The 20059-nt window shown below is 50.2% G+C and overlaps 1 protein-coding gene across 12 annotated transcripts in view; it reads left to right on the top strand.

Annotated features, from left to right (window-relative positions):
• Nucleotides 1-20059, top strand: part of WDR20 (WD repeat domain 20) — a 48928-nt gene that overhangs the window by 22445 nt on the left and 6424 nt on the right. For 3 of the 12 annotated variants that reach the window (XM_024568529.4, XM_045202149.2, XM_071222086.1), the window contains exons 2-3: nt 14100-14282; nt 16831-16923. The exons of 3 other annotated variants lie outside the window; for them this stretch is intronic. In XM_024568529.4, the coding sequence (XP_024424297.1) occupies nt 14100-14282; nt 16831-16923 (276 nt within the window). Of the gene's footprint in view, nt 1-13654; nt 13716-14099; nt 14283-16830; nt 16924-20059 lie in introns of those variants that run through there. 6 more of the 12 variants (XM_024568522.4, XM_024568527.3, XM_071222087.1 and 3 more) reach the window with 4 other exon arrangements.

Here is a 20059-nt window from a genome sequence, read left to right on the forward strand (position 1 = left end):
TGGCCTGCCCTTGGTCCTGCTGTGTCAAAGAGACGTGGACGGGTGTCAGCCAGTTGAGCGCTGCTTTGACCCAGGTGACCGTCATCACGTCTGGTGAGAGAGGGCCCCTCGTCTAGGCTCTGCGTGCTTCCCCCGACCTTTCTGACCTTACCCCCTTCTCACTTTCAGATGCCTCCCCCCATATGTATTTATTTTACACGCGTGTTTGGACAGGCAACTAAATACAAAAATGTAGTTGTTTTAAAGGTCTGTGAGGAATCCGGCACTTGTTTTCATGCATTGAACGAACATAGACTGAAGCTACTGACTTCACAAGGGCAGTAGGTAATACTTACAGAGCACTTTGTATTCTGGTCACTCTGCACCTCTGAACTCCTTACCCTTAAGCACTGTCAGAACTGCTTTATTGCTGCAGCCCCTCCTGTCTGCTGGGACGCGTTCTGCAACCCCCAGTGGATGCCTGAAACGTGGATCATACCAATCCTACATACACTGTGTTTTTTCCTGTGCACACGTACTCACGGTGAGTTTTGTTTATAAGTTAGGCCCAGTAAGAGTAACAACATTAACTAAGAACAGTTCTAACAATATGCTGCAATATAAGTTACGTGACTGATGTGGGGGAACTGGAGAGATGAATCATGTCTCAGGTGGGACAGCACAGGACAGCGTGAGATTTCATCATACTCCTCAGAACAGCACGCAAGTTCAAACTTATGAATTATTTATTTCTGGGTTTTTCCATTTAATATTTTTGGACCATGGTTGACTATGGGCAACTGAAACTTCAAAAGCGAAACTGTGGGTAGGGGTGACTGCGGCACCCCATTTTCCTATTTTGTGGAAGCAGTAGTGTGGAAAGGCAAGCAACCCTCCAAGCCCACAGGGCTAGGAGTGACAGATGTGGGTGACCTGTTCTCCTGAGTACTCCTCAAGGTGTGTATGGTACAGGGTTGCAACTGGGGCTTTCTCTGACACACATCATGTACACTCTGGAAATGGCACAGTATTGGGTGTTTTTGTTTTCCTGGGGCAGGCCTGTGTGGAGGATGGGATTGACACCTGAGTTCACACACGGCTGAATTCAGGGCCTTTAGAGATGTAAAGCCTTTGAGTTGTTGGCCAGGGACTCAGGCAGTCCAAGAGTGTCCTGTGGTGCCAGCAGGTGGCCTTCTAGGAGAGACGGTCCTGGGCTTGAGTGCCAGCCTCACAGTGCCTTTCTCAGCCCGGCTTGCACTGGGACAGGCCCTGGCGGGTCTCCGTGCTTGGCTCTGCTCGTCCTCCCCAGGCCCTCGCGTGTGTTGTGGCTGGTTACGCCTGACATGCACGTATGTGGTTTCAAGTCCGAGAACTTGGTGAGAACAGCACAAGTACTTGGACTTGCCGTGGACAAATTTGGGTGCTCTGGAGAAAATTTGGGTGTTGTGTTATGTTTGCCTCTTCAAATGTAAAGACAAATCTAGTTGCAGTAGGCTGTGTGGAGGAGAGATCAGGTGATCTTCCCACACTACTCTAAAGTATGCCTTCTCGTCTAGCCACAGGTGCTGCTTAAGGCACCTGCTGGCATGCCTTGGTCTTGGACAGGCCGAGCTGCTGGCCTGCGTTTCTTAGCCCCGCTGTCTATGCAGCCTTGCTTGTAACCGCTGTCTGTGTCTGCCATCCCTCTCACGTCTGCGTGTAAAACCGGCAGGCATCCCTGCCGGCCAGAGTTCCATTAGTAGGCATTTGGCCCCACTGCAGAGGAAGATTTTCTGGGAGGCAGTCAGGAGTTCGGGAAAGAGCTGTGGGAGTGGGCTGTGGCCTCAGTTCCTCAGGACACAGCCAGCTGGAGACCTTTGAGTTATCAAAGGTGAGCACCTTCTCTCTGCGGTTCTGCCCGCGCCCTCCGCAGCCTGGAGACACTGCCAGCGGCTGGAGCACACCGTGAACTTTGGTTTATGCTAAGCTTAATGAGTTTTGCAAGGTCTTCTGTGTTTTAGGTTATAAATAGTATGGTTTCAAGTTCTGAGAACTAGCTGCTGTTGTCTGATGTAGAAACAAGAAGACCACAGGCGAGATTCAGAAAGGAGAGAGGAGACTGAGAAGCAGGGCTTTGGGTCCGGTTACTCTGGTGCTTCTCCTGTGTACACTGGGTACCGTGCACTTAACAGGGGGGGAGACCAGAGCTTCCAGGTTAGTTGCACTGTGAATTGATTGTCTGATTTTGGGCAGTTTACTTCTTTGGTCTTAAATTGCAGCATCTTGAGAGCAAATGTGCCTGTCTTTTTTTTTAGGTTCCTCTCCAGCTTTACTTGTCCTCTGATTCCAGGAATTGTAGACCATTGTGTAAGACATACATCGCCTAACTCTTCACACTGGGGAATGGATTGCTTCTCCAGTCCCCTTCTTCATGCATAGCTTTCTATTTAACTTTTTAAGTTAGTAATTGCAAGTTTTTAATTATGTATGTTTTATTACATGAGCTAATGAATGCTAAGTGCTTAGATTATGGTTGATTTCAGCCTTCGCTGTGGAGCTTCTCATTCAGTTCCAGGCCGACGGCCTGCTAACCTACATTCAAAATACAGTCTGTCCCAGCTGAAACTATAAATACAGCACCCTCCCCGCTGAGCCTGATCTTTTATTTCAGACCTCAAGAGTTTAACATTTAAATGCAAAAATATTACTGAATATAGAAATACAAGTTGTACTGTGTAACTCCTTTAGCTATTTCTTCTGGATTGAGGATAATTTAGAATTGATTCTCCTAGAATTTCTCAGAAAACATGGACTTGATGATAAATTCTCAGTTCAATTCTGTGAGAAAGATGTGGATTCAATTTTTGATCTACCTTGGAGGGAAATTGGGAGGCAAACTTGGAACAGATTGGATTTCTCCAAGAGGGCTCTGGGAAGAGTCACCTTTGTCTGCCACTGTAGCAAATGAGGAGCACACAGTGGGCGCGTCTGACGCTGTTGGACCATTTGAAGGGTGAGACAACTGAACCAGCCATGGCCGTGTGTGTCCCCTGAATGGCTGGCTCCTTAAAAGCATTTTCCTGTCTTTTGTCATCACACTGAGTGACATTACTGGTGCCACGGAAACAGCAAGAACCGACCTCAGTGGTCCCAGTTCATGTGGAGTGTCACCTGTTGGCCAGACGTCACCCCTCGCACGTATGTACTTGTGGAGCAGCAAGCTTCCTCCTTTGGTGAATCTCACTGTGCAGGAGCCACCCAGCTGCCCCGCCCCGGGCGAGGCCTTGCCCTGCTTTAGAACTACTAGGGTAATTCAGTAGAGTTTTTGCCCTGTGGTTTTTTCTTTTCTCTTTTTCTTTTCAAGATTTTATTTATTTATTTTTAGAGAGAAGGGAAAGGAGGGAGAAAGAGAGGGAGAGAAACATGAATGTGTGGTTGTCCCTCATGTGGCCCCCACTGGGGACCTGGCCTGCAACCCAGGCCTGTGCCCTGACTGGGAGTCAAACCGGCGACCCCATGGTTCGCAGCCCGTGCTCAATCTACTGAGCTACACTAGCCAGGGCTCTTTTTTCTTTTTCTATCAAAAAAATTACACAAGTAAAATATAATTATTGGTGAAGAGGTAGAAATTAAGATAGGCACAAAATTGGCACTTAAATACTACCCCACCTTTTAATAACCACTTTTAATACTTTGGTGAATATCTTTTCAAATTATTTTCTTCACAAATATATACATATAAGTGAATATATGGTCCAAACAGAATTACGCTTTTTTAATTATGGGAAACTTCCAACTTCCACAAAGTAGAGAGAGTGGTGTAACGAACTCCCACGTACCTGTTTCCCGACTTCACCAGGGGTCTCCTTTCCTGCTAGTTCACCCGAGGTGTATACTTTAAAGCAAATCCCAAACATTGTAGCTTTTCTTCTGTATTTTTTTCTATATACATGAACTGTTCTTGAAAAATAAAACTACATTTTCATATGTAAAAAGTTTACATTAGAATACGATCTGGTTTTTGACAGATTCTATATAAATATCCTTTACCATTGGTCTCTTGATTTGTAAGGATCTTTTTATTAACTTGTTTTGCTTTATTCTTTCTACAAGACGTTCAAAATAACAATATTCTGGTATGATCACAGTATGAATACAGTTTTAAGATTTCGTGATTCTTTTTGTCTTTAGAATCCCATTTTTATTATTGCATTTTTCATTTAATGATACAGTAAATGATATAGTAAAATAAGTACATATCTTCATTTTAAGTGGTTACATGATATACTTATCCATTTCCTTCTTAGAACACATAGGATGTTAGTAATGTTTTGTTATAAACAGAGCTGAATTGACTGTCTTTGTACATGTGTTTGCTCATTAAACTTTTTTAACATGTAAGATAACATACACACGGGACTGTGTATGAGTTTAAAGTGCTATTAATTTGTCACAAAGTAGAATCAACCTCTGATTAAGAAATGGCATTCCTGGCCACCCAGAGTCTCCCCTGGGGCCCCTTCCCCACACTTCTCAAGAGTGACCACTGTCCTCACTTCCAGCATCGCAGATGACTTGTCCTTATTTTTGAATTCTATATAAACAGCCCTGGCTGGTGTGGCTCAGTGGATTGAGCACTGGCCTGCAGACCAGAGGGTTACTGGTTTGATTCCCAGTCGGGGCACATGTCTGGGTTGTGGGCCAGGTCCCCCGGGGGCGGGCACACGAGAGGCAACCACACATTGATGTTTCTCTCCCTTTGTCCTTCCCTTCTCCTCTCTCTAAAAATAAATAAATAAAATCTTTAAAAAAATAAATAGCATTATTTAGCATGTGCTTCTCAAGATTATGTCTGAGACCATCTGCATCTGCTCTCAGCGCCTGTGCCCCGTGAGGAGGACTCTGCCTGTAGCCCACTATGCATCAGGCCTGCTGCAAATGGACGTTTGTGTCAGGCCAGTCTGCAGCTATTACAAATAGTTCACACACTTGAAAAGTATTTTCTAAACATAAATTCCTAGGAGTTGAATTTTTGTCTGAAGGAAAGGCGGCTTTTGCTATAAGTTGCCAAATTGCTGTGCACACAGGCTGTGCCAGCGCATGCTCCCACGGGAGTTGGGTGAGGCTGCCCTTCCGCATTCCTGTGTGCGCCCACCGCGCCCGTCCACGTTTTGAAACTGGTGCTGTTGCGTTCCCAGTGCTGTACAGTGCTTGAAACCTTCCAGGTGCCTGCAAGGGCTTGTAGCTCTCATGGGGGGAAACGCCAGAGGTGTCCGAGTGGCTCTCCTGCAGTGGCCTCCAAAGCTGTTGTGCCCTGGAGCAGGCTGGGTTAGTTGGGGGGCGGGACGGGTGAGACAAAGGACTAGCAGCACGAGTCCTCGCGAGTGGGGCGGTGGTGTTCTAAGGCTGTATGTGAAGGAGAATCCAAAGCTTTCTTCGGAGCGTTTCAGGCGGCTCAGCTCTACTCCTCTTGTTGTTTTGAGGCCGCTGCCTTCAGTGGAGGCCTGGCCAGGGCAGAGACTAACTGAATTACACAGGCTGAAGCCAGCGTTCAGGCCGCCGTTCAGTAGCTGATCTCCCTTCATTGTGTAAGACAAGTTTAATGTTCTCTCTGCCTCTCTTGCTTTCTTTTGGAAAATACGGCAATGTACTGGCTCCAAAATGCTGTCATTCGGTGTAAAATTACTGGTACACATTGGTGTCGCTTTTTGAAATTTTCTGTGTTACAGATTCAGTAGTTCATTATCCCAACTGAAGTTGGGTGACTGAGAAGAAGGCAGTGACAGCTTGCTGTGGTTACAAGCACAGTTCTGGGCTCTGAAACCTGGAGCAGATCACCACCCCTCCCCAGGTCTCGGTTTCTCTGCAGGATGAGGAAAGGGGCCAGGCAATGGTGGGCTTCCCGCTTCGAACAGGAGTTCTTCTGCTGATTGTTGCTTATGTCTCTCGTTTCTCAACAACTCGAACATCAGCTCTGTGCTGCGCCACACGGCGTCAGCGCGTGAACTGCCTGCATTTGGGGAGCAGTAGCATTGTTCAGAATTGCATAGGTGCCGCCCTGCCCGAGCGGCCTACAGCTCGCTGGGCGTGTCGCAGCACTTTCAGAGGGTCATGGAGTCCCCACCCCTACCCCTCTTGGCGCAACTGTGAAAAATTATTTTCTAAGAATATCAAGTGAGTGTCTTCTGCAGAAATGAAAGCATCTTGCCTCTTCTTCCTTTGGAGATGTTGGTGTTCCTTTAGGGGTAGGAATGCATGGTTCTGTGCATATTTAACAGGAGGGCTTAATAAAAACAGGTCATTTGAATATGTCAGCGTTTTAATGTGGTGAGATCTGGTGCTAGGGTGAGTGCGCGCCGACCTTATCTGGCGTTCGTTCAGTGTTTCTTTAGTGGGGAAGTCAGTGTGTCACCAGCCTGAACGAAGCCCGTGACAGCCCTGTGGCATCTCGTCTTGTGATAGACTTGCCCTGGACGTGGAGTGGGGCGCAAGGAAATGAAGAGACAGCAAAGATTTTGGAGTTTAGCAGCTTCTAAGTTCATTTTCTGAAAGTTTCTCCGAGGGACGAGGAGTAGATCTTGTGTAATGAACAGTTTTAAGTCGCAGGCTGCTGTGGGAAGAAATGACCCATGGCCGCAGCAAGAGCCTGTTACTTGGGTGCGGCCCCAGAGGAGGCTCTCTGAGTGGCCCTGCAGGTGGTGGCTCTGAAGAGCTCATGGAAGGCACCTTGCGTGGTTTGTAACGGGTGCCTCTTTCCATCGTGGGATGATGTGAAGGTGGCCCCTGATGTCCCATCTCAGCCTTTGCCTGGGTGCTGAGGCTCTTGGCTTTGTCCTCCTCCTCTGTCCCTCGTGGAGGCCCTGCCCCTCTTCTCAGGACCTGGCACATGAGCAGTGGGCACCCCTCCTAGGCTCAGAGCCTCTCAAAGGGACCCGGGATGATTGCTCTGTGTGAGGGGTGGGCCTGCTGTGTTTCTGAGAAAGGAGGAGGGAAGGGAAGATGGGGTCTTGTTTCAGAAATTATATTGGAAGGAAAACATGCCCTGCACTGGGATTTTGCTGTTGTCTGCAGGAAGTTTAGGGTAGAAAGAAATACTCCTGTTTCTCCTCATTTCTGTTTCTTTGTGAGTATTAATGAATGATGAGAATTCAAAGCCTGTATGATAAGCAGCAAATCCTTATGATTTCAGAAGGAGACGTACAAGTTTAAAAGAGGCGAACTAATTTTTCTCAAGTGCCAGGCATCATGCTTGGGATTTTTAATTTTACTCCAGTTTAATAAAAAGGGCTCTGCGAGGTAACTGCATGGTGAAGGTGGTCTGGAATCTGGGCCAGACAGCGAGGCTGGGATATTTGGCTCCCGCTTCAGCAGGCCTGGGAACGTGGGGTCACACATGGTAGCACAGCAGGAGGTGTCAGGGTCATGTCAGCGTGGGGTGCAGTGGAGGGGCGGGGCCCGGACTCCACATAGCACGAGCAATCCTCCCAGCCTCTCCATCCATTCTTAAGGTGGGTGTGGCTGGGGGTGGGACAGCCTCGGAGTGGGAGGTGCTTTGTGAACCCAGAAGTGACTTACTTCTGTCTGCTGAGGAGGGTTGTTGCCCTTCACCAGTGGGTACCCGCAAAAGCAATCCTTGTCAGTTAGGGTCTTGGTCACCAAAAGGATTATATGTTTGCTTTTGTATATATCTGGCTGTTTGTCTCTTTTGGTTCCTAACACTTTTCTTTCCCTCCACTTGCAGAATTGTTTCATGTCTACCGTAGCTATTAATGAGACTGCCTACATGCCAGGCCTAAGATAAGTTTCTGTCCTTTCAGACCCTGAAACTGTGCAACTGATTGACTTGTTTTTTTCCTACTGGGATTAGCGATCTCAAACCTAAGTGACTTCTTAACACCCATGATACCTTTTTTATTTATTTTTGTAAAAGAGTTTATTTACCTATAGAGAGGGAAAGGGAGGGAGAAAGAGAGGGGGAGAAACAACAATGTGTGGTTGCCTCTCACATGCCCCCTCCTGGGGACCCAGCCCACAACCCAGGCATGTGCCCTGGCTGGGAATCGAATGGGTGACCCTTTGGTTCACAAGCCGGTGATGGAGCCACACCAGCCAGGGCCACCCCTGATACCTGTTTTAAAAATAAGGGTCAGACTCTTTACATGTTGTTTGTATCAGTTGTGCAGGGTTTGGGGGTGTAACTATTGAATTGAAGAAACTGAGAAGGGTGGGCTGGTTGTGTGTCTCAGAGTAGACTGGTGGTGTTTCTGTTTCCAGGACAGGAGTCCTGGAGTGGACGCGAGAACCTGAGAGGTGTTGTACAGCCTGTCGCTACCTGTTACGGGGCCGACCTGCGTGTGACGTGGGCAGTGAGATGGTTTAAAGTTGCTGCTGGTGTTTTTGTCATGAGGCCCGAGTTATTTTTCATTGTGTTGAAGAAGATTTTGGTAAAACAGTACTTGAACTGTGTTCACACAGTGAACACATCTTAGCTCTGAGTGGTCAGAGCCTCGTTTCGTTCGGCCTGTGATTTGGAAGTACAGGCCCTGGAAGCTGCAGCCTAACTGGGTGACAAGTGTCCCTGAGAAAGACTGTGGAGCAGCCTTTGGGGTGTGGCTGACTGTGGATCCCGAGTCTGAAGGAGGACTGCCCTGGGCCCTTCTCTCTGAGGAGGTGAGCCCCCAACCCCTTGTTCGCTCTGGACTCTAGCCCTGGTTGTCTGGGAGGAGGGCACAGGACGGCCAGTGGGCAGCACGACCCAGTCCCTCTGGGTTTTCGGTGACACGTTGGAGCTTCGGGCACGGGGCGCCAGCCTGCTCGGCGGAGGCTATGTCACCCCCAGCGGATTGCAGGAGGGTTTGAGAGGGACAGTGACCTGAGGCTTCATGAAGATGGGCCTGGCAGAGTGTGTGGGATGAATTGGGTATGAGTAGAAATGGGTGGGAGGAGCTTGGTGCCGAGCCCAGGAGGCCTGTGTGGGGCCAGGGAAGGGCCGGCCTGGGGAGGGCTCGGAAGCTGTCATTTGGTAAGAGTGCCGTACAGGGGCCCACTGAGGCAGGAGACTTCTAAGCTTGGGTGGTGGGGCGGGGGCACTTAGGAGGAAAGCACGGTGTCTTCTGGTGTGGACGGGTGAGCTTCTGGCCTGGGCTGGGTACTTGGTGGCCATTAGATAGGCCAGGCAGAGGACTCTTGCCGGTTCTGTGGGACTGGTTCTCTCTGAGGGACTTCTCGGATGAGGAAAGAGAATGAGGAGTTTTGGGAAAGTAAAGCCCACCTTTATTACCTACTTTGCACCCATGTATCATAATCTGATGTGCTCTTCTTGAAAGAGATCTTTCTGAGATACTTTCCGTGCTACAGCAAAGGCTTCTGGGTCCTCCGGAGGGTCAGGTGGCAGATTCCCTTGAAGAGGGCTCAACACAGGCCCACCAAGCCTGCAGCAGCCCTTTCCTGTTGGTGGGCTAGACCTTCCCGGGTTCAAGGCCCTCTCTGCCCTCCTGTTGGCTCAGCAGCGCAGCTGTGGCTGGCAGCCCAGGTCTGGGGCGAAGGCGGAGCTGGAACAGGAGGTCTCTTCTGCAGATCTTCGTGGTGTGGACAGGTGGGTGCTCGCTGGTGCCGTGCTCTACCCACCAAGCTGACTCCGCATAGCAGCAGTGTTTGTCCTGAAGAGAATTCCAGGGCTTTTAAGGGTTAAAAGTCCAAGGAAAAGAGAAACACGACATTTTAAAGTTTCTACTTTACTAATTGAGGAGTTTGGCAGTTGGCTCTGTTTCTGTAGTAGGAATCTTAAACCATCATTTAAAATTTTTCTGTGAAGTTGAGAATAAGACACTGACAAATTATTTGTAATTACTAACTCCTTATGCAGAAACTAATGAGCATAATGATAAAATTTAATCTTACTATTGAAAAAATTCAAAACAATTGCAGTTTCATTCATGCAACAGATATTGAGCATGTATGACGTAGTGGATACTCTGCTGGGACTGAACAAGCAAATACAATCTAATTCTTAAAGTCGGTAAATATTTTAATACATGTTTTGGTATAAATTCATACTTAAAGAATTCAGATGATTGGTGCTAATTAGGATACAGAGACGTTTTTAAAAATCCCACAGTGTCTGAAACCCTTTTATGCAGAATCCACCAAAGAGCCGAAAAACAAAAGCTAATTTTGTGAAACAATACAGTGGTTACTGTTTAATAAACAAGTTCTCCTTAAAGGAGTTTTTATTGGAATCTTTTATCATAATTGTAATTTTTATTGTAATGGATGATAGCACACATAATACTGTAATCACTTACGTGGTTAAGACTGCATTTCTCAGACAAATTAAATACTTGAGAGTTGAGATAAAGGAGCCGACACAGAGAATGGTGGGTGGGAAAATGCTCGCCTGGGAGTGGCAGGACTTAGACTGACAGGTGAGAGTCCTGGAAACGGGGCGAAGGAGACCCTCCCACCCAGGAGGGTGGACTAATGAAGCCAGAAAAGAGGGCTGCCTGCCTGCACCAAACTCCTGCCGTGTAGTGTTGAGGGCAAGTGGAGGGTGGGGCAAGACCCTGTAGAGCCGTGGAGCCCTTGAGCCCTGAATTCCTCCGCAGGTTTCTCAGCTGTCGAATGCGGGTAGTGTTCCTGCCGACTTGGAGGGGTGCTGCGAGGTTAAATGACATGATGAGTGTGAAGTTGCTGGTGCATAGAAGGTGTCCTGTAGACAAAGTTGGTGTTGTTAGGGAGGAAGGAAGGGGCCAAGCCACAGAGGGCGGGATTGCTAGGTATGGCATCCTGCTCTAATGTGATGATGGAAATCAGGAAGCCACTTGACTCCAAGATGACAGGGATGAATGAATAGTGGCAGCTACCATTTGAGTGCTTCTACATACTCTGTGCTTTCTGTCCACTATCTGCGGGCCTCACCGCTGCCCTGCAGGGAAGCTAGGGGTAGGGGAGGTTGAGCACCTTGCACAAGGTCACCTGGCCACCGAGAGTCTCCGGGAGGGGAGAGGCAAGGCTCAGAGCAAGGCCTGCCCCATGCCAGAGTCTGGGCTCTTCCTCCTACCGGACTGCCTATTCCTGGGAAGCCGCCGTAGGGGGTGGGGGCTGCTGACCCCATGGGGAAGAGGGTGGCTGGCTCAGGGAGTTACTCCTGCTGCTAAAAAGGTATGTGAGTTCAGAGTGCATGTGGGCACACCCCCAGTCCCCCAAAAATGAGGAGGAAGAGGCAATAGGGCAGTAGCACATCACGGAAAAAGAGAGGCTAGTGACTGGCCTCAGAGGAAAGAGGACAAGACGAGTCCCAGATGTGTGAGCTGGCTCCCGAGAGCTCATGTGTCAGTGGCGGGGTCCGTGGGTTTCTCAGAAGTACGGCTTCTTGTGGGTGCACACCTGGCAGTCACTCAGGCCTCACAGTGACCCTCGCTTGGCGTAGGCAGCATGCTGCCGGGCCAGACTTCTGCTGTCCCAGTAGATCCACGCCGCTGGGGTTGGGGGCAGGGACCTCACCTAGAGGTGCTGGGGTGCCCCTGCGCCCAGGCCAGCCTTTGTTCCTCCCTGCTCCTCCCACCCGTGTCCTGGGGCCAGTTTTTTTACATTTCCAGCCTATCTGGACTGATTAAAAATCTTGTAAAATAAAAAAAGAATTACTAGGAAAACAAACTGAAAAGACACACAGAGTGCAGACTGTTTTTTAAATTAAAATCAGTAGATAAAAAATCACTCCCTCAGACTGCTGTAAAGCTTATTCGCAGGACTGATTTTAATTTTGACTGTAGACTGTTAAACTGTTCACGGACTGGTTCACTGGGAGAGCAGTTATTTAGGAAGAAAGATTGGTGAGCAAATTTGTAAACAGGATGTTTTCAGAATATTTACATGATTTAAGAGTAAAAATAGCCTTTCTGTTGGCATTTAAAATACTTGAGGTGTTTGCTCACAAGTGCTCTAATTACAGATGACATCTTTCCCATGAGGTTCCGCATTCGGGGCGGGGGCGGAGACTGAATACGGGGTGGGCAAAAGGAGGTTTACGGCTGTGCGCATGGAAAATAGAACAATAATTAATAAATAATTCAAGAGTAAAGTCTGTGTTTTGCATACTCACAACCGGAAACCGGCTTTTGCCCACCCCTGTACACTAAGAACGGAAGCTAAGGGATCCACAGGTCTGAACTAGGAGCAGTACTTGGAAAAATAGGTGCTTTTACTTCCTCTGTTGCTTCTGAGAACTATCGTACATTCTTTTGCTCATTGCATTTATGTTAGTATGTTTTCTCTGTTAATTTTTGGCTTACTTTTTAAGTAGATTTTTATATTTCAGTGTGTAACGTTAGATATATTTTTTCAGGGTAAGTTCCTTAAGCAAACTTTAAAAGTCTCCAGAGTTGCATATGCCAACATAGAAACCATGATACAGTTTAATTTGCTCATATTTCAAATTTGAGTTTTGTCTCTAGCTGCCAGTGTACCTTGTTTTGTATTTTGAGCTACTTTAACTTTTTTTTGCCAATGCCTTCCTTGTTTTGAGGTGATTTGCTGCCCCTCCTTGGTGGGGAGGGGGCGCTGTCCAGTGTCAGGGGCTCCTTTCTTGTTCTGTGGCTTCTACCACTTGCGTTGCCCCTGCCCCTTTGCCCAGCACTTACTCCCTCCCCACTGGTGGTCCCCCACCCCCGAGTCAGGACTGCCTTTTGTTCTGCCTCTTGCTATGTACTGCACGCCTCTCCAGGCTCTCCTCACGCACGCCAGACAGCCCCAGGAGGCTGGTGGAGCAGATTCTCGTCTCTGTTGACCCAAGGTGAGGCCAGGGAGGGTCCCGGTGCCTTGAGCTCCACCTTGCACCACTCAGGGCCCTGCTTCCAACGGCTCAGGTTACGCGTTTGCTCACAGATGCCTGTAATTTTGAGGTCCTCTTTTCTTCTCAGTATTTACGTTTGTTATCTGGCAAGTCAAACGTTGGAACACTCAGTGCACAGGCCTCCTTTTGAAGGAAGAGACCCTCAGAACCTGCACAGGGCCAGGCGGTTGGTAGGGAAGAGCTGCATGCCCCTGAGCGGTGTGCAGACCCAAGGGTGTTTAAAGGGTGCAGTCGGCAGTGGTAGTTTTCTCCCCCTGTGATTTTCAAATGTGTGGTGTGGGGGGGGGTTCTCTGTTTCCACAATAACAGCCCAGCACACGGGCTTGCACAGGACATTTCCCACGAAGAAAAGACTCCTGCTTTGAAAGGAGGGAGGCGCCTTGAAAAGGCACATTTTAGCCCACGTCAAAGTCATTCTCTTCTACCTTTGGTGTGTGTGGCTGCGTGTTTTCCCCATGTCCCCTTTACGGTCAACAGGCTTTGGTTTCAAATCCAGCCCTGCCACGTGCTGGGTAGATATGATGATTTTGGCTGAGTTATTTAACCTCCTGAAACTTGTTTTCTCACCTGTGAAATGGGGCAGGATTACCAACTCTGAAGGGTCATTGTAAGGGTGAGAGATGATGCAGGTGCTGCACTCGAGTGAGTGCGGGCTGCAAGCGCAGAGCCGCCTGCGAGAGGTGCGGGAGGGGCCGGCCGGGAGGCTGCTCGCACAGCGGGTCTCAGCACAGTGGGGCAGCGTCCGATCACCCAGGAGGCTTGCAGCAGAGTCTGGGCCCACCCCCATGGTTTCTGAGTTATTTGGTCTAGGGTGGGGCTTGAGAATTTGCGTTTCTGAGTTTCCAGGTGATGCTGCTGCGGCCACTGCTGGTCTGGGGACCACACTTTGAGAACTACTGGGCTACAGGTAACTCACCAACGAGCGTTTAGGTGCAATAGAGCTTTTATGTGGTCAGAGGTACTCTCTTAGAAAATGCTTCGATTGCATTTCGCAACTACTGCATTTAGTATCTCAAGGATTTTTCCTCCTGAGGTCCAGGAATCTGACTAGTTAAACATATTTGAAGTAAGGTGTGCAAGTAACAGTGATAAACATTGTATGGACAGTCTGACAGTGTCAGATTGGCCAAGGTATGTGTAAGTGCTTTGATAAAATGCTAAAACCCGAAACAGTATTGTAAATACCCTTATTTTTAAGATGGAACATCAGAGTGGAGTATAAAGAAGTGTGACTTAGAGCTCTCGTCTCAATGTGCTGTTTACTGTGTGTGTTTTTCTCTTTCTCCTCCAGGCTGCTGACTTGAGTAAACCAATAGATAAAAGGATATACAAAGGAACACAGCCTACTTGTCATGACTTCAACCACCTCACAGCCACAGCAGAAAGTGTCTCTCTCCTAGTGGGCTTTTCCGCAGGCCAAGTCCAGCTTATAGACCCCATCAAAAAAGAAACTAGCAAACTATTTAATGAGGAAGTAAGTAGCACCCGTCTTAGCTGTTAAGAACCCCTTTAAAAATCACATGTCCTTGCCAAGGGGAGCGGGCCTTTCCTTATACACTGAGCGAGGCCCGCTTCCCACGCCCCAGCTGTCCTGCCCAGCACCGCCCCGCTCTCAGTGGCAAACGCACTTGTGGACTTGACTCGTTCTTCCCGGGGGAACTGTTGTGTGTGCTTTTCATGGAGCGTGCTCAGGCTCAGGTATCTGTAGCAGGTGCTTTAACACTGTTACAGTGGAGGTAGGGGTGAGACTATGACTTGATATTTGTAATTTGAATAAGAAAACACAGAATTCCAGAGTTGGTTCACATTGCCAGAAATTCTCATGCAGACCGAAGAACTTGAAGACATCTCCTTTGGCGGCTCCCATGGTACTTAAAGCTTTTTTCGTGGGGGTGTTTGACAGGCCTTTGGCTGAGGAGCAATTACTCTGCTCCTGGAAGTGTTTACTGTAAGTCACCTTTGATGCAGTCAGAGGTCCTGGCACTTGACACTGGATCACACAAGCTAGCCTTTGCCGGTGCTGCAGTGTGTGGGGGGGTCCGGTCTCCTCAGTTTCCTTCCGGAAGGGCCCGAGGGACCTGAGCTGTCTGTTCGGGACACGTCGAGACTGTGATGCGCGGCAGGTGGACGTTGCCAAATAGGTTATGTCTGTGACAGCAGTTGCGGTGGCTTTTCGGCCCCACGCATTGCTGCGACATGCTCCGTGTTCTCCCTTCTGCGTCTCAGTATGGCTCTTGCAGCCTGTGGGGAAGGTGACGCAGGCTGGCTGAGCTACAGGTGCCGGGTCCCTCTCTGCTGTGACCTCAGCCCTGACCTGACAAGGGCCAGGCCACGTGGGACCCCTCTTCTTATGAAGGGCAAGTGGTTCTGCACTGTGACATGGTCTTAATGCCGTTCACTCAGAGCGGAAGCACATTACAGATTCTAGTTTTTAAGAAATAATTTTGTCTGTCTTGACAAATTGCAGCAGAAATTCCAATTCTCCTGCAGCCAATGTGGCCTGTGCTGTCCACACATGTCCAGTGCCGTCCGGGGTGCTGCTGCATGCCTGTGCCTGGGGCTTGGTGACAGCAGCTGGACATGCCGCCGCCTCTTCTAGTCCATCTGGGCTACTGGAAACGAAACTTGCCATTGGGACTGACAGACTGTAGAGGAAAAGAATTTAATTCTGCTTTCTGTTTAAAAACAATAAACAGAAAATTATTGTTTTCCTCCCTATTTTATTAATATCACCCGAGAAAGTGATTTCTAAGTTAGCTGGATGATGTCCCTGGATGGGTTTTTTTTTGGATGTGGGAGACTGGAGTCACAGAACCAGCCCTGTCTGCACTGTTGGCGGAGGTGGGGAACGTGGACTCACTGCAGGTTTCGTTTGTAGTGAGGTGGGGGCGTGTTCCTGAGGGAGAGGCGCTGGAACCCTTAAACAGGGCCAAGAGGCTGCTCGCCCCAAGGATGGCACGGAACGCCACTTGGAGAGTGAAGCATTTGTGTGTCGCTGCAGGGGGAGGGAGGGGCCCCAGAGCACGCTATGAGTCCGCCAGACCCGTCCCTCCCTCTGGACACCTGGACGCTGCAGGCTAAGAAGCACCTCATTGCTCTCAGTGACTGAAGCATGAGTTAGCTCATACTCTTTCTACGTTTGGAAAGTGGCCATTCAGAAGCCAGGACTGTGCAGAGTGTGACGCCAACGTGGCACTTAGAGCTCAGGGCTAGGATGGACTGTCCTTCCCAGGAAGGTCATTTCCTGGCTGTGTGGGTGACATCGTCATCAGGTGTCGGCCAGGAGGACTAAGAGCAAGGCTGGCGAGTTTCTCAGAGAGCTCCAGGAAGGGTGCTTGGCACAGTCCTCACACTCTGCGTGGGTGTGCAAGTCAGAGGGTGCGAGCTCTTTTCACGTTCCCTCTGTTTGGGAGTGTGGGCAGCTGTCCCCGTCTTACAGGTGAGCACCAGTCAAAGAGAAGGTAAGTGAATTGCCTGGATCAAGTGCACCTTGGTGATAGACTTGAAAGCAGAAATTAATTGCACAGGCTCTTACTGGTCCTGGACGCAAGCCCCCATGTGTCTGCAGGTGGGCGGGCCCCTGCCCCCCAGGGCTCTCGTTCAGGAGGACGGCGGCAGGCAGTGCCGGGCGCGTGTCAGCGCCGTGCACACACACAGTGCCTGGGACCTGTGGTGACTGTTCTTCAGGGTGTGTCAAATTTTGTACAACAAATCCACGGTGAAGCTCGGTGGCAGAAGCCCGTGGAGGCTTCCAGAAGGTGACATTTGATACCTGGGTCTTGAAAGACACTGAGGAGTTGGAGGGTGAGAAAGGCCTTTGGGCTGGAGGAAAGCCCATGGCATGTGGAGGAGCAGCACGTGGGCCTTGGAGTGGCAGGGGTCACACCTGGACAGGTGACCTGCAGCCAGCTCATGCAAGCCCTTTTGTGATATGCAGACAGACTCAGGTCTGACCCTGGAGGCTGTGGGGGAACCTTTGGGCTTTTCCTCAAGAGAGTGACAGGATCAAATGTGTTTTTTAGAGCTCTTGTCAGCACTTGTGGAAGGTGGAGTGGAATGAAGAAAGAGAGAATGAAGGTAGCAAGACCAGTGAGGAGGCTCTAGTAACTGTCCAGGTGAGAGCTGAGGGCTTGGACTAGAGTTGTGGCCACTTTTTCATTCATCTGATAGACCTCAATTACCTGCCATGTGCCTTGCACTGGGCCTGCAGTGGCAGACGACCCCTACCCTGCAACACACACTCACACCCACGCATTGCAAATGGCCACGTCCAATGTGAAAGGAGACAGTGGGCCTGCGAGAGAAACGTGGAGGCCTTAACCGGGGAGGGGAGCTCCTCGGAGGGAGTGGTGTGCTTTACACTGAGCCTCTGGGAGGAGGCAGCCAACCAGGTAAGGAACCGGGGCTCCAGCAGGAAGGGTAGTAGGTTCAGGCTCGGGGCTGGGAAAGAACTTGAGGCCGAGAGAGCTGAGAAAGGACAACGTGCCCGGGGAGAGTGGCGTGAACTGGGGGCCGTGCCACTCGGTGTCAGGCATAGGGCTGTGTCTTCGCCCAAGCTGGCAGGTCCCCTAGAAGGGAGCAGGAGCATGAGGCAGTCGGGTGGCACTTTTGAAATCACCCTGGCTGCTGCTTGGAGCTGAATCAGGAAGGGAGAGGGGGAGAGAGGAGCAGACCATGGGTTCCTGGTGATCACTGGACCGCACTGGCTAGGAGAGGGAAGGAGTGTGTGTAGGGGATGGAAGGAGAGATCAGTGGCCCCTCGGAGCTTGTTAACCGGGACAGGCCGGGGGAGGCGAGCGTGAGGGGGCTGTCAGCGTGTAACTAGCAGTCCCATCCCTGAGGCTGGAAGGAGGGTCTGTGGGGAAAGTGTGGTAGGAGCAGCCACAGGGCCGGGGCCCAGCCTGCTTGTCTCTGAGAGCCTGGCCAGTGTGCTGTCCTGTCTCCGAAGGCGCTCCTAGAGCAGTCAGCTGATCACCGAGAAGGGGCGGGCTCAGCCAGGGGTGCAGCACCAGGTGCCCTGCCTCTGACTGCTGGCTGAGGGGCCTGTCACTGGCTGTCCTCCTCGACACCCTCCTGTGCACGGGGTGCAGGCAAGATGCTAGCGCATGGCCGGGAGTGTGGGCCCTGGTGAGTGCTGGGTCAGGTTCCAGCAAAGGGGGAGACTCAACTTCTTGGGAGACAAGATACTGGCATTCTTGAAGGAGAAATAGAATCAATTTTCCAGGATGACAAGGTAAGAGTGGGCAGCCAGGCAGAACCCACAGGCGTGAGGCTGAGGATGGGGCTGCTCATCACGACCGTGGTGTCGATCTGTCGGTCCTTCTGTCTGTCTCACCAGAGCTCTCTCGGCTGCCGTAGCACAGGTGCGGAGCACACACATGCCCCAGTAATGACTATTCTGACCGTTGCCTCCTTTCTGGAGGTGCCTGGTGCGCGAGAACACAGCGTGTATTTGGGCAAGCGCCTGACGTGGTTCTGTGGGTTCCGAAAAGCCACCTGAGGTTAAAGGTAGATGGGAAGTTCTATGTGGGAATGAATCGAGTGTATCTTAACTTTCCCCCATGAATTAAAAAATAAAAGAAATTAAAACGCCTGCTTATAAAAACACTGGGGCCTAGAGAAGTACCAAGAAGAGGGAGAACATCACCTGTAACTCGCAGTGCTTACTGTTAGCTTTATTTCTTTGTAAGACTAAGGTTCACATCTTCCAGCAGAGGTGCTGCGGCCTTCACCTCCCAGTCTGGCCGCTGAGCAGTTGACTGCTCCTGACAGTCCCAGTCCCCTGGAGATCTGGGCTGCTGGGCCCATGTCGGCCCAGGGGGAAGGAAGTACCCAGTCTTTTCTGGCCTCCCTCGGTGAGAGCTGGCGGTAGAACCCCTGGGCCTCTGTGAAGGGGTGGGGACCTGAGCACCTCGGACAGGTGGCCAGACCGTGGAGCCACCCATGGGGAGAGCTCCCTGGACAGGAGGGTGGCCTGTCAGCCTCTGGCCTTGAGTGTGGCACTCCGAGGGGGGAGGGGTTCACTTCTTATGTCTAGTGGTTATGGTGTGTTGGGGAGGAGAGGTTACAGGGCCCGTTCCTGTATGATGATAAACAGCCTTGTTCATTTTTATACAAACTCATTATCTCAGAGTAGTAGCCATAGAATAGGAACTTCAGAGGATTTTCCAGTATGTTGTGATTATTGGGTAAGATGTAAAATCTAAAAAGAACTCGTCATCTTGGCTTCTTTCATGACTGACCTGTGATGAGACACTCTGTCCTTGACTTTCGCTCTCCTTGTCACAGGTTTGGGGCCGGGGCCAGCTCTTCGAGTAGCCTCTTCAGCTCAAGTCCCACTCAAGGGCATGGAGGAGACCTGGCTTCTGGTCCCTGTTGCCAGCCCAAGGCTTTGAATTCTTTCACCGCACCAGCTACGGGCTCCTCCTGTGCCTGTGCCCTGGGGTGGGGGTGGGGCCGTATTCTGTCCAGTTCTGTCACAGAAGAGCAGTTCTGTGCATCCTGGTAATTTTTTGTTGTTGCCTTTTTTAACCAATGGAAGGAAATGAGCAGATAATGTTGTACTCCTTAAAGTTTTAGCATTGGTGAAAGTGACATCTGCTCCTCTCGTCCCTGGCTGTGGAGTCGCCTCTCCTCCTGGCGCCCGCGGGAAGCCGCTGCCCCGCACTGCCCGGCACTGCCCCGCACTGCCCCGCACTGCCCCGCAGTGCTGGTTCTGCTGGTGGTTGCATTATTGGCTTTTCCAGCTGCTGTGGGTTTTGAATTGTTTGCTTTAGTTTCTTTTGTTATAGATTAATAGCTACATTTAAAAATGCATACTCACTCCTCCCAAAATAACTTCTTCCTGCTCGTCATGTCGTCACAGTGAAAGAGAAGGAAACCTAGTGTTTCGGAAAGCTTTGCGCAGTGGTGACGCTTCAGTGTGGTCTCAGGTTTTGTTCTTGCTTCCTTTTGACGGGTTCAGTGTGGTCGAGTCTTCTCTGCCCATGTCGTCAGTATTGGTGGTGCGGGCGCACGTGCGGTCCTTGCGGGGTTCCTGTCCGAAGGGGGGCAGTTTCTGCGGTACTCAGAGCAGGGTGCAGGGGGCCATGGCTGAAGGCTGGGGGGAGGTGTGGGCGTGGGGCCCCCCCCCCCGAAGGGGCGGCGTTGGTACAGAAAGGTCCAGATCTTGTTTTTGGTTTTTATGAAAGTGATTATAGAAACAGGCCTTGCGGCATTTTGGGATTTGACTCTCCTGATTGGAAAGCCCAG

The sequence above is a fragment of the Desmodus rotundus genome, chromosome 7 (assembly GCF_022682495.2).
Source record: "Desmodus rotundus isolate HL8 chromosome 7, HLdesRot8A.1, whole genome shotgun sequence".
Classification (NCBI taxonomy): Eukaryota; Metazoa; Chordata; class Mammalia; order Chiroptera; family Phyllostomidae; genus Desmodus; species Desmodus rotundus.